Source organism: Colius striatus, chromosome 8 (assembly GCF_028858725.1).
Source record: "Colius striatus isolate bColStr4 chromosome 8, bColStr4.1.hap1, whole genome shotgun sequence".
In the NCBI taxonomy this organism is placed as follows: Eukaryota; Metazoa; Chordata; class Aves; order Coliiformes; family Coliidae; genus Colius; species Colius striatus.
In genome coordinates this window covers 33,760,108-33,773,007 of record NC_084766.1, presented here as the reverse complement: position 1 = coordinate 33,773,007, position 12,900 = coordinate 33,760,108, and the positions used below count along the sequence as shown (strand labels likewise).

General features: G+C 41.5%; 1 protein-coding gene across 1 annotated transcript in view; it reads right to left on the bottom strand.

Moving 5' to 3' along the window:
* The window catches only part of PLPP4 (phospholipid phosphatase 4), a 50,943-nt gene extending 38,804 nt beyond the window's left edge, over nt 1-12,139 (bottom strand). Inside the window, exon 1 of the mRNA XM_062001903.1 lies at nt 12,083-12,139. Coding sequence (XP_061857887.1) covers nt 12,083-12,138 — 56 coding nt within the window. The 5' untranslated portion in view covers nt 12,139. The remainder of the gene's footprint in view (nt 1-12,082) is intronic.
* Nucleotides 12,140-12,900: the final 761 nt, after the last annotated feature.

Sequence of the window (12,900 nt, the reverse complement as noted above, 5' to 3'; positions counted from 1 at the left end):
GACAGCCCTTGCAAGAAAAAAATTCCTCCTCAGATCCCGCCTGAGCCTCCCCTGGTGCAACTTGAGGCCCTTTCTGTTCTGCTGCTGCTTATTACTAGGGAGAACAGACCGACCCCCACCACGCTACAACTTCCTTTCAGGTAGTTGCAGATTTCACCAAGGAAGGAACTAATAGTAATTTAAAAGGTAACTTCAATAATGTAAACTCTAATTTTGAAAGAAATGGGCTCTATAATTAAGGCAAAACATTGGCTATCAAGAGATTCGATGTTTTCTGCCACTGTCTTACAAGGCAAGGTAGGGCAACTCATTCCAGCAAGAAGTTTCAGTATCAAAGCAAGACTCCCAATGCTGTAGTTTGCTCATTAACTGGACTGGTATTCACATATTCCAAGTATGCACTGCTGACAAGCATTCAAGTAGAAAAGCAACAGCTTTAACTTCACCACAGAAATCAAAAGTAAAGAGCTAAATTCTAAACTTTATTAGAATTTGTGTTGCAATAGACATTGATTGCATCAGAAGCACGTACCTGAGAACAGAAATTAATGGTTTATCGGTTCTTCATAGGCTTTGATGGAAATGTGTTGTAAGCATCATCTTGTAACTGCACTAAAACCAATTTATTAAGTAATTTACATTTGCACTAAGAGATAGAGAAGCAGCTGTATTAAATTATCTCTCGCTTTTTAACAGGTAAAACCTTTTGTTTCCCAATACATGCAGGGTGCACATCTACCACTTCTGATTAACAATCAATAATCCTAAAATAGAGCTTTACTGGATTTAGGTGTCCTGCAGGATATAAAGCTGTTAATATTCACCAGGAATACCCTACAAAGATTATTCAGAAGCTGGTTTTACTGCTACAGAAATGAGAAAATCTGATGCCTCTCTTCATTGGCAGTAACTTTCTGTTTGTGGGCACAACAATTTATGATGACTGAGAAGAGCATTGGCAGAAGGTAAATGGTAAGAAAAACATTGCAAGAGGCTTCTCGGTCCCTATTCAGTGCCCAGTACAGCTCTTGGAACAGCTCAAGTTGATAGCACTGTTTTTTTAACTGTATTTTTGACAAGCCACTTCCTGATAACATTCAATATTCTGATCCAAATGTATACAACTTTGCCCACTTTTAATTCTTTGAGTGCACTTCTATGCAGGGAGGAGCCAAAAGTCAATGGAATTAAATCCTGGGACTAGAGGCAGGGGCAATATTTTGGGGGACTTTATTTAATGTCGCTGGCAAGTAGAGAACTGGTGCTCAAGGGTAGGTTTTGCATCAGATGAGTCAGCATCACTTGATGTGAAATATTTCTGACTATTTTAAATTAGCTAGCACATGCAGTGTGACATCTAATTAGCACATATGCCCACATTAACCCTTCAGATACACAACAAATCATTTCGAATAAAGGCTTGGAGATTAATTGTGATGCAGTTTTAAAAATACAAGTATTATTACAAGTATTACCATGGCTGTCATATTTCCCAGATGTGCTGAAAGAATAGAGTTTCCAGTAATTTTACTCAGTCTTGCAAGCAGGTTTCCCAGATTTGCCTCATATATCCACTGATTTAACAGATATATACTGGGGCATGACTACATGCTAAGATGAATGAGCACACTACTTTAATCTCATCCTTGCAGCTGGCATTGCAGCCCAGTCAGGGGGAGCTGTACAAGCACCAACAAAGCAAACCACAGTGTAAGGCAGGTTCTTCAACCAGAATGTGTCTAACCAGATGCCAGAGCTTTAGACAGTCAGTGTCTCTGAATGCTTGAGGCACTGGACCCTTCTCTGATACAGCACGTGGGGCTGTATTTATAAAGTCTCTATCAGTTGTGCTTGAGATTAGGCCACAGAACGTCACTTGAGCCAAATGTACCCACTGAACATGCATATATGTTTGAACACAAACAGATTAAAAGTAGACCAAAGCTCTCTGCTCAAATGTTCTCCTCCTTGCTTGGCTCAAATTCAAGAAATTATATGAATTAATAATTTAAAAGCAAGGAGGAAATAGCTGGGGACTCTGGGCTCAATTAGAAGCTCAGATCTTGAACTTAAAACAATAGATTCACAACAGGAGTCCTGCATCTTATGAAATAATATATAAATGATATGTACATGTTCTTAGAATATCTAATATGAAATAGTGACCCAGCAAGCTTATCACAGTGATGAAAATGAAGAGAATAGTCTGGAGTTTTCGAACCTGATGTTACTTTCCTTAGTACCTAAATAACACCTCCACTGCTTTCTCAATCCTTGGCATCTCAATTCTCTCTGGGTCAATGATTTCCTTCCTGTGACACAAGAATAAGCAATTAACATGGCTAGCCAGTTGCTCTTGCATGCCTGAAAGAATCCAGAAACTTACAATCCATACAATCTCCTAGCTCTTGTGCTGAGTACTTTGAATGCAAGTGGCACTAAACGTTGCTGAGTATCGTTATTGCCAGTATGAAGTGAGTGAATCTAGAAAAGTTCCATTTAATGGGAATAAGAACAGGTAACCAGGCATTAAACTACTTAAGTAGCTTACATGCAACCTCTTCACCATCATTTCTTCCCTACAGAAGTGGAACATCTGGAAATGAGCAAAGCAAAAGGAAGAGAGAGGGAACAGTTGGTCATGCTGCATTGCAGCTTCGATCACAAGAGCAAGAGACAAGAGTGACTCTACTGAAACAGAAAAAAAACACCGCAAAATGAGTCAAATTGACATAACTACACTTGGTTTACATTTCTAAGACTTTCTTTGACATAATATTGAAGGTGATCTTTGCATCTCTTGCTTTCTGGTCAGTAGAATATAAAAATCATATAATCATAGAATCGTTTCAGCTGGAAGAGATCTTTAAAATAAACCATTCTGAAACGAAAACATATTTGGTTTGGCATTTAGCTGCTCCTGAGGTGAAAAAAGCAGCTCAGTTCTTGTGATCCCTGCTCACATGAAGCACCTGGTGAACTTGAGTCACGAGGCAAGCAGGTCAGAGCTGCTTCTTACTATGTCAATGTACAATATTTAAGGCGATCGAGTACAGCTGCACTACAGTAACAGATCGAATCAACAGTGTTAGTCCTATTGAAATAATGGACACCAACAAACTGAAAACTATTGGTGACTGTTTTCATTGCATTCTCTTTCATTGTAGTAAATAAAAAGCATGATTTATGGTATTAATTGTTGCAACTATGCTCTATTTTTCTTAAATATACCTATGATGAAAGCTATTTCACAAAAGCCATTTTATTCTGTGCGTGTTTCTGAAGGAGGAGGTAGAAAGGAAATCATCAGTATGTGAACACTATATTATTCAGCATTTAGCCACAAGAAGTTTCAAAGCTGGCAGTCTCTAAGTAGTAGCAAAAGTTGTCCACAACTAAACCATTTTTTCAGACCAAAAACTCAGGAGGTGGTAAAGAAGCAAGAGAGGGAGAAATACTATAACCCAGTCTACAAGACTCAAGCAAGTGTTTCTTTATAGGAAATTAAAAGAATATATCATTTAAAACCAACTGAAATGATTTTTAACATCCATTAAATGTTAATTAAAAAAAAGCATTCAAAAAAATCGAATTATAAAATAAAATACTTTAGTACTAATAAAGAGACAAGTTATTTACTAAATGTAATATAAATTTGCAAGTTACTTTGCTCCAGTTTTTCCTTCACAGTTGCTGTGTGCAATTACTTCATTATTCTCCCAGGGGAAAAAAAAGTGATCTGCCTAATGATATTCACAATCAAATCCAACTATATTAGAATCACTCAATCCAAAAACACTTGTGTGAGTAACTTCATGTTCCAGAGCATTAATAATGATTAAAAAATCTCCACAGATATAGTACTGTGGAACAGGAACATCACTTTTCACATTTTGTAGCACTCACTCCAGTCCAAAAGCAATAGTTACACTCCTGTAGAGCACCTTGGACACTAGATGAATAAAATTACTAATGTCCTTTCTGCAGGCTATGAGAATACAGTCAGGCTATCAAGATTTGCTCTCCCATTAGTGAAAACTGGCAGCTAATGAAAATATAACACTGTATATCAAATGATACACTCCTCTGTTTTCTATTTGCAAGGCTCCACAACACTTGGCAGGGTGCCTCAAATCCTTCAAAGCTGAAATATTTCTGACATTTCCACCTCCATTACAAATTCTAAAGAAGCAGTAAAACTTTTCTCTCAAAACAAAGTAAGATGTTGAGCTGCAAGATTGCAGGGTGAAACATTTCACGCAGTCATTGATGACAATGTCATCAATACATTATATTTAGAATGTGATACCTGGCATGGCACTGCCCTCCAGTCAGATCATCAGCTTCTGCTGTCTCCCATGAAGTATTCTCCAAGTCACTTCAAATCGGTAACATCAACATGAGCCAAAAATCTCTTATGAGTAAATTTTGCTGTAATGTCTTTCAACTTTTCCACACACACTGGGACACTCTCAGGCAGCATAAACCTCATTCCACTAAGTTGATTTGTGCCAGCTTGCACGGCAGTCACGCAGCAGAGCAAAACTTTATGCAAAGTACTCCCAAGATATTTTAGTGGAACTTGGTTTTTAAAATTTCCATTGGTGGAGGTTCTACACATGCCTCAGGCAATCTGTTGCAGCACTCAAAGTCCTTATGATTAGGTTGTATTTCCCCACGCTCAGCACTAAGTTCCCCCTCCTACAGGTTTAATTTCCCTTCTCTACAATTCCCAAAAGAAGAACAGTTTGCCTTCTTCATACATCTTTATGGCAGCTGCTCACATGAAGATAAATCTAGAAATCTGAGGTGACATGGTGGTAAACATCTCAATTCAGAAGAGACATTTTCTATACCACTCTTCTTTCTCACTCCTCCCCAATTCTCTGTAACTCACCTGCATAAGCACTCTTAAATCATTACTATTTCATTTACTATGAAAACACCAGTTATAAATGCTGTTACTCTAACCTGCAATAAAACAATTTTCACTTCTTGCATCTTATCTATATGCAATTTCATTTAAAATTCAGTGTTATTTCAACTAGGAAAACATTTAGCCATTTGGCTAGTAAAAGCTAAAAGTGTTTTGTAATTACAGCAGAGAAATAAACAAATACACAGTGGCTGTAGCAATTTGATTTACAAAGAAACACTCCTAGTCTCTCTTTTTCTGCAGAATCATCCAGATCAGTCACACAGATTCTTGCATAGCAATGACTTGTGGCCCAATGATGACAAATTCACCATTTATAAGGCAAGTGAAACACATGATTGGAAAGTAGCTAAAAAAGCATATAGTTAGGAAAAACTGAGTTCAAGTGCCACATGTGATGACGACGTTGTCTCTCTATGAAGACAACCTAATTGGATCGTTTTTAAAACAGTTTTTCTGATTCAGAAATCAGTGAAGCCTTCTTTAATCATTCAAGTGATGTTCATTAGTGGATCACAACCCATGCTTTAATTAGAAACATATGTATTGGCTTTAGCTTGCTTCCTTTGTCCACTAATCCTCGCCAATATAGATGCAGCATTCAAAAGTCTTCTGTCCAGTACCAGTACAGTGCTTACTGCAGAAAAAAAGTTACAAGAGACACTAAATGTAATCCTTAATCCGTTTTTAGCATCAATAATTCTGCCAACTGTTTCCAAGGACTCGCTTTTCAAAGTCACTAACAGATTGGGAGAGTATAAAGACCTTGATTTACTGTGCCAGGTATGAGTGCATTCTCAGCAATAAGACCATACTTTCCTTTAAAGTCTTTGCCATAGGAAACACAGTTGTGCCACAGCTTGACTGTGTTTAGATCAAAGTACAATATTGTTTTAAAGAAAGATTTCCCTTACAGAAACCTTGTTAGTCGTAGTAGCATTTTCACTATATAACATCCTCAATCAGAGCAGGGAGCAAATAAATACCAAGTGCCAAACTCAGTGAGTAAATAGGATTCAACAAGGAGAGATACAAAGTCACCATTTACTCCTCAAAAAAACTGGAGCAGATGCTTTGGCATTTACAATCACATCCTTTTTTTACCGTATAGTCAGCTGCGAGTTTAGCCACGGACATCAACTGTAAATCCCGTCCTATTAACAGGACAATTAGATTCCTGCCATTAAATCCCTTTTTTGCCCCCTGCTTCTGGGACTCAGGGAACATAAATTAAATAAACTTATTTCCACAATCCCAAAGTATTTATACATCAGTCTGTAAAACAGTTTGTCTTTTGCACAGATCAAAGTCTGCACAAAAAGATGGGTACACTGTCTCCTCAATAGCAGCTACCAAAGTCAGTAAAATCCTACCCTAGTTTTAACAGTTAAAATAAGGAAACAATAGAAACAGAAGCTTCAGCTCAATGGAACAGCAAGTACTAAGTGTCTCTGTTAGCCTGGTGATAATTCATAGATATTAGGACAGGCACACGGTTGTTCTGTGCTTCATATTAGGCTGGCTATAATAACTATTTATGGCCTTTTGTTTTTACAGGAACTTCTCAAGGGCGCAGAGCTGAGCAAAGTTAAAATTTGGGTTACTTTGCAATATATCAGTTGCATTCAACGAGTTGCAGAAGCTCCACGGCATTCTAATTCTTCCATCTCTTCAAAGGTATAACAGACTGCTAAGCACTGGAACAAGTCCGTTGCCTGCCACTGGAGCTCAACATGCAACCTTTGATATGTGTTCTCAGATCCTAAGCACCAGAGAGGCCAAGGTCTTTTTTACAGCAGGTTGTTCCCTTAACTGTTCATTAACCCTAAGCTAGGCTTCAACCTGGGCCACAAAACTGTTTCCCTCATTTTTATATAACCTAACTTATGGTTTGCAATACAGTACCTGTTTTTAAACAGGTTAATAATCAAATGCATTGATGTTCTCACTTCCTACCATCAGCAGTGTTTGAGAAACTAACACTGGAAAAGCTCAAAGCGTACTCATTCTTCAAAGAGGTTTGTCTACTGTCCACATACCTCATAACAAAGAGCCAATTAAATTAAGAAAGGGTAAGAACAACAACAACAAAGTATTACTTTCCTCCCTTGATGAGAAATTAGGGTACAGAGGACCGAAGTCCAAGGCTTTTTAAGATCAGCAGCTAAAAAACATGTTCCAAAATAAAGTGAGTATTATGGGATAATCAAATCGAGAGTGTAGGACACAAAAAGACTAAGAAGCTCATGTGGCCAAATACCTGCTTCACTTCGAAACACTCACCTACAGAGTGTAGGCTTAAAAGGTGCTTTGAAACATTGGTCCAATTGATTTGTGTCATTTGGCAGCATTTGTGGCAGCATGAGGAAATAAATCTTACTGTCTCAGACTGCTGATTTCTTCCCAATAGTGTTTTGCTTATATTACCTACAGATCTCCAACTGTTCATGATTCTCAGATCAGTCAATCCTCCAAAAAAAAATCCCACAGACCCAGCAGAGATGGCAAGTGCAAACTGTGAGAAGAGTAAAGCAGAACTGCAGCACTGTGGAATTTTCTATGTTAATAAGACAATATACAGTATCATTTATGGAGGTAACACATGCAGAATATCCAGAAGATCACCACCCAAGCGAGCTGCTTGAAAGAGCTTTCCATGCTAAATCATTTCATGCATATTCATAACTTGATTCAAATCTTAATACTGTAAACTTGTAAGAAACTCAACATGCCCAGAATCAGCTTTCATTTACTTAAACTAGAGTCTGAACACTGGGCACACATGTAGGGAAGATGCCAGTTTTAGGCAATACTATACACTCACATGTGTAATACAGACGTATGTTGGCCTGCAGATAAACATTTATTCTCAAGGGAGGCTGCTAATGAGACTGTGCTGTAGGGAAGAGATCCAATTACTCTGAATGACATTTATATTTTAATCACATCACACTCGCTGAAGAGCTCGAGGTTTGATGAAGCAATCTTTGAAAGACTGTCTTTTTAATCAATTAGACAGCTCTAGAAACATCAGCGATATGCTGTTGACAAGTCATTAGGCTAAATATACTACAACACATGCAAATTCCTCTGTCTTCCAACTAAGACAAAGATGTGGTCTTCTAAAACTTCTGAAATGGATTAAAAAGATTTCTTTGTAGGTGATACCTAGTCTAGAACATCATGTGTTTTGCTAAGACACTACGACATCCCTTCTGGCTCACTCTGAGCTACCACTCAATGAATTCTTTCAAAGACAAATGAAGGACATTGTTTTAAGGGCATCACTCCTGTGTAAAAATATCAGACTTGCTCACCAATCTTTATACAATTGCCTTAACTGAATAAAACCAAGTCAGCCGAAAGAATTTGCTTTCACCAAGCATTCAGGAAGTGATAAATGTCGCTGTCCACATGGAGCACGCTAAAGGCCGGCCACATCCAACGTATTTTAGGATTAATTGAGCATCTTAAGATGCTCAGGGTTACAGGAATAAGTACAAAATGAAGAAAAGATAAAAGCAATGCCCTAATGCAATCACTCTTTAAATTAGTGTTTGATTTTTTTCATAAACAAAGTACATGCTCACCCTTGTTATATTAAACCATAGACCATTTCTACTTCTGAGATGAAAATTCTACTTTAAAAACTCCAGTTCTGTGCTCACAGACACCCCCCAAAGTATTAAAAAAATAAACAAAAACATGAAGTGAGAATTTGAAACATCTGAAACAAACATAAACAAGTCAATGTTTAGTTGAAGAACACTTGAAAGGGCATGATGTGGTAACAATGTAACAGTCAAATTACAAGGTAAGCATTTTCTTTGCCTGGTAAGTTTCAAACCATCAGTTCAACCCAGTCAAAAGGTACAAAGCTAAATATTTTGGAAACTAAAAAGGACTCTGTTAACATAAGGAAAAACTGTAAGGCAGAACAGAAATGTCACTACTCTCCTTAAGGTTTCATAGAATAGAACAGAATCATAGCATAAAATCATTATGGTTGAAAAAGACCTTTAAGATCATCAAGTCCAACCACCAACCTAACATCGTGACTTGTGGCTTGAGAGTTATTTTGCTGAAGGTACTCAAAGAACATCTATTTAACTTCCCAGCAAAGGGTGCATCAAGCATCTTTTTGACTGCAAACTGTTGTGTTTGGGCTTTGGCTTCTTGTTTAGTTCTGTGTCTATTAACTCCTCAGCTTCTGAAGTTCAGGCAGCTGCAGTTCTCCTAATAAATCTCTCCTGATTAATCCTTCCTTTAATAATAGTAAATCCTAAAGTGCCCTTCAGCACTGATCAGAGAAGCTTGATTTTAATACCTAAACTGGTCTTTATTTGCTAAGAGAGCACTTAGCAATTGCTAATAACACATCTAGAACCGAGTCAGTTGTTATTAACCTTACTATCTGTTGAATTCATCCAAACCAATACACAACCATCAAAGATGCATGTTGCTCGGAATGATATACATTTGCAGGACAGAAGAGAACTTTAATAACAAGTATTGATTTTTGTCTTTGGTGTAATGAAAAAAGTTAATAATTATGGCAAGTGCAGGAAATAATGTTGCCAGTTCTACCTATAGAAAATGGCTGTTGTTGCTGTAAAATACAGTCAAGTTGGCAATACCTTCACTTTCAGCAAGCATCAACGTAAGTTTTCACACCTCCATTTCTACAAAATGACATATATCACTAAGCAAAACTACAACATGGAATATAAACCTTTTTCTTTTGCATTTTCTGGTACAAAATATGCCAGTATATTACTCCAAGTCATATTAATCTGTAGGTTGAAGCTAAAAAGACATCTGGGAGACACAGATGGTTCACAATTGGCAAATAACTGTGGAAACATTGTCTTCAAGTTCAGGGTTCTGCAATGGTTGGTAGTAACCCAAAGTCATCAATACCTTTGCAGAATGAACTAATTATCTTCTGTCCATCTCCTGGTGGACAAACATGTATGGCACAGCTGGCATTCATAACAGAAATTATCTCAGACCTAGCCTCAACTCATTGATGTTAATAGCATTATTTTCCAAGGAAAGTGGGAACCTTGAAACTTTTTCATTCTTAGAAATAGCTTCTGCGGTAGAGCTTACAGTGCTGCTGCCTCAATTCCAGCCCTAGGGCTTCCAAATTCAGCAGTAATTGGTCATACTTGAAAGGATATTTCAATGAACTCACTGCTCCATAAAAATCACTGCCCTGGCTGTCTATAAAAGCACAGAAAACATACTATTTAAACTTCTAGAACACAGAAGTTCCAAAATAGGAGTAACTGTCTCTGTTGTAAAACTGAGAGAAACATTGAAGACTATTTCAACAGCAAAAGCTTCCTTTGGCTTAAGATTATCTGAATTTAAAAGCCATTCTCTGGTCTAGCTAGAGATTATATTTTTGCAGCTGTTACAAAGTGCAGTTCTCCATAAAACTAAACACCAACCTGGGTGCAAATTTAGAATACATTTGGTACATTTCAGTGTCAATTGATGCTCTGAACAGCCTCCCGCAGTGTCAGAATTATTCCCCAGAATTCCAAGAAGGAAGGAGCTGAGCCATATGAAAGGTGCTTGTATAGGCATTTGCCAATTGGTACTGTGGTGACTTTACCAAAAGCATTTCCTTTAGCCACCCCTCAGCTGATTTGAGAGCCATAGCATAAAGAATGGTGAAAGTTACAGATTGGTTTTAGAGAGGAAACAAGGGCAGAAGACAAACATATCCTGGAGATTATTACTAATAATGGGGCATGAGTTACGTATCATGGTAAGAAGCTACATGAAGAGATCTCTTACTGGATGGTGTGATGAATTACATATGTGATTGTAAAGAAGGGAAAGGTTCTGCTGTAACATCAGTTTCTGAGGTCTTTGCTCACCTTGTAATCCCATATATTCCAGAAAAGAGTTCTACTGCAGGTTTTTGAAGGTATCAAAAGGAAGAACATGACACCAAACATGTTGCAAACTAAAATATTTGCATCAATACTCAAGACAAATAACCACCGAGGAAAAACTCAAGAAAAACACAAGAGACTTGGAAAGGAATGACATCAAAGCATTCCAGTATCTCCAGCTGTAAGTCAATAGCACAGAGTACTAGATGCCCTATACTATCACTGCCTGCACCTGTGACCAACAGCACCCATCGTTAAGTAGACAAACAAGTAAACAGAACCTGATCTAGTTGTTGTGTTACTTCTGGGAGACCACAAAGACTGAGAACACTCATCTTTAAACATTAATCAACTGAAATGCAAATCTATACAAGGAGCAAAAGTTTTCATTGCTCAAATGCACGGAGAACACAAATTGCCAGAAAGAAAAGACAGGTAGAGCCCCGAAAAGAAAGGGAAAAGCCTGTCTGAAGTATGCAGAGCAGAATAATACATAACTGCTTTCTCCTATAGAAGGCAAAGAGTGTTCCTGCAGAGAGCTGCACAGTTTTCAGCAACCCGATCGTCATGACTCCCCTTCCTACACACCAGCGTGCAGATACGCATCTCAAACCCAGCTACACCACATCTCCCGTCCAGCCCGAGGTCCGTCCTCAGCTCCAAGCTGCAGCCCTCCGGCACAGCGTGCCTGCCCCGGGGCTCGCTCACTGCGGGTCCCCAGTGCCGCAAGCCAGCTGTTGAGGGGCATTCACAGCCTTGGCTAATGAGACCTTACAGCAGGAACTACAGTCGTTCAAACGAAACCACCAGCAGGGATTTTTTGGGGTGGTTGCTTTTTGCACACTTCTCTCACAAACTGTAGCTTCTCCGACACAAAAATTTCCTCCGGGTCTTCGTCAATATCCCAGGGCATAGCGGGCTCCCACCTGCTCCTGCAACGTCCCACCCCGGGGAAAAATCCTCCCGTCCGTCTCTCGCGGACGGGGAAGCGGCGGCAGCTCCCCCCTGCTCCGGGCTCCCGAGGGGGTCGGTGGCAGCCCGGGGGCTCCCCCGCCGGGTCCCCTCAGGGGCCAACTCCGCGCCCCACGTTACCCCTTCAGCTGGAGATGTGATACCGCGCCCGGCCGCGGACGACGAAGGAAAAGTTGAGGCAGTCTCGGAGGTACGAGCCTGGTGCCATTCCGTACCGGCCGGAGCGTCTCCACCACCCCGCCCGCACCCCCCCGCGGATACTCACACGAAGACCCCGAAGAGCAGGACCCGTATGCCGATCTCGATCGCCAGCTCCCGCATGGTGGGTCCCGGCGGGCTCCGGCAGCCCCGCGGCGCCGCCTCTCATTCCCCGCGCGGGGCGGGGGCACCCGGGGCGGCTCGGCCGCCTCACGCCGCGCAGCCCCCCCCGCGGCCCCGCGGGAGAGCGGCCGCCGCGCACAGCCCCGCGCCGCGCGGCCCGGGCCCCGCCATCGCCGCTCAGCCCCGCGCCTGCCCGCGCCGCGGCCGCGCTCTGTGGACAGCGAGGAGCCGCGCCGCCGCCAGCCTGACGCGGCGGAGCCGAGCGCCGGCACGGGGGGGAGGGTCGCGGTGACTAACGCGGGGTACCCCCCCCGCTTAGCCGGGGGATCCTGGGGATTTCCCCTCCCCTCCGTTCCCCGCCCCCGTCGCGCCGCCGAGCCGTCCCGCCCGGCCCCTCGGGGCGACGCCGCGCCGCCCGCCTGGCCTGGGGCTCGCCGGCCCGGGGCGGCCCTTCCTTCTCTTCCCTTCCACACAGCCCCTATCTGACGCGGAGGAGGGGACCCTGGCGCCCTTGGGTGCCGTACGGACGCGAAGGGACGTCGAAAGCGCTTTTTCCGCCTCATTTAAGGCAGCGCTCCCCCGTCCCATCGCTGGGAGGAAACTGACCCGTCACTGAGGCGAAGGGCTGACCTCGCGTCCCACGGCACAGCCTGCCGCACGCAGCGCGGCTCAGAGCCCCGGGGTACGGCACGGCTCCGGGGAGGAGCTGGCACAGTGTATCTGGGAATGAAACGCTGCACTCCCGAGAACATGGAGCCCGAA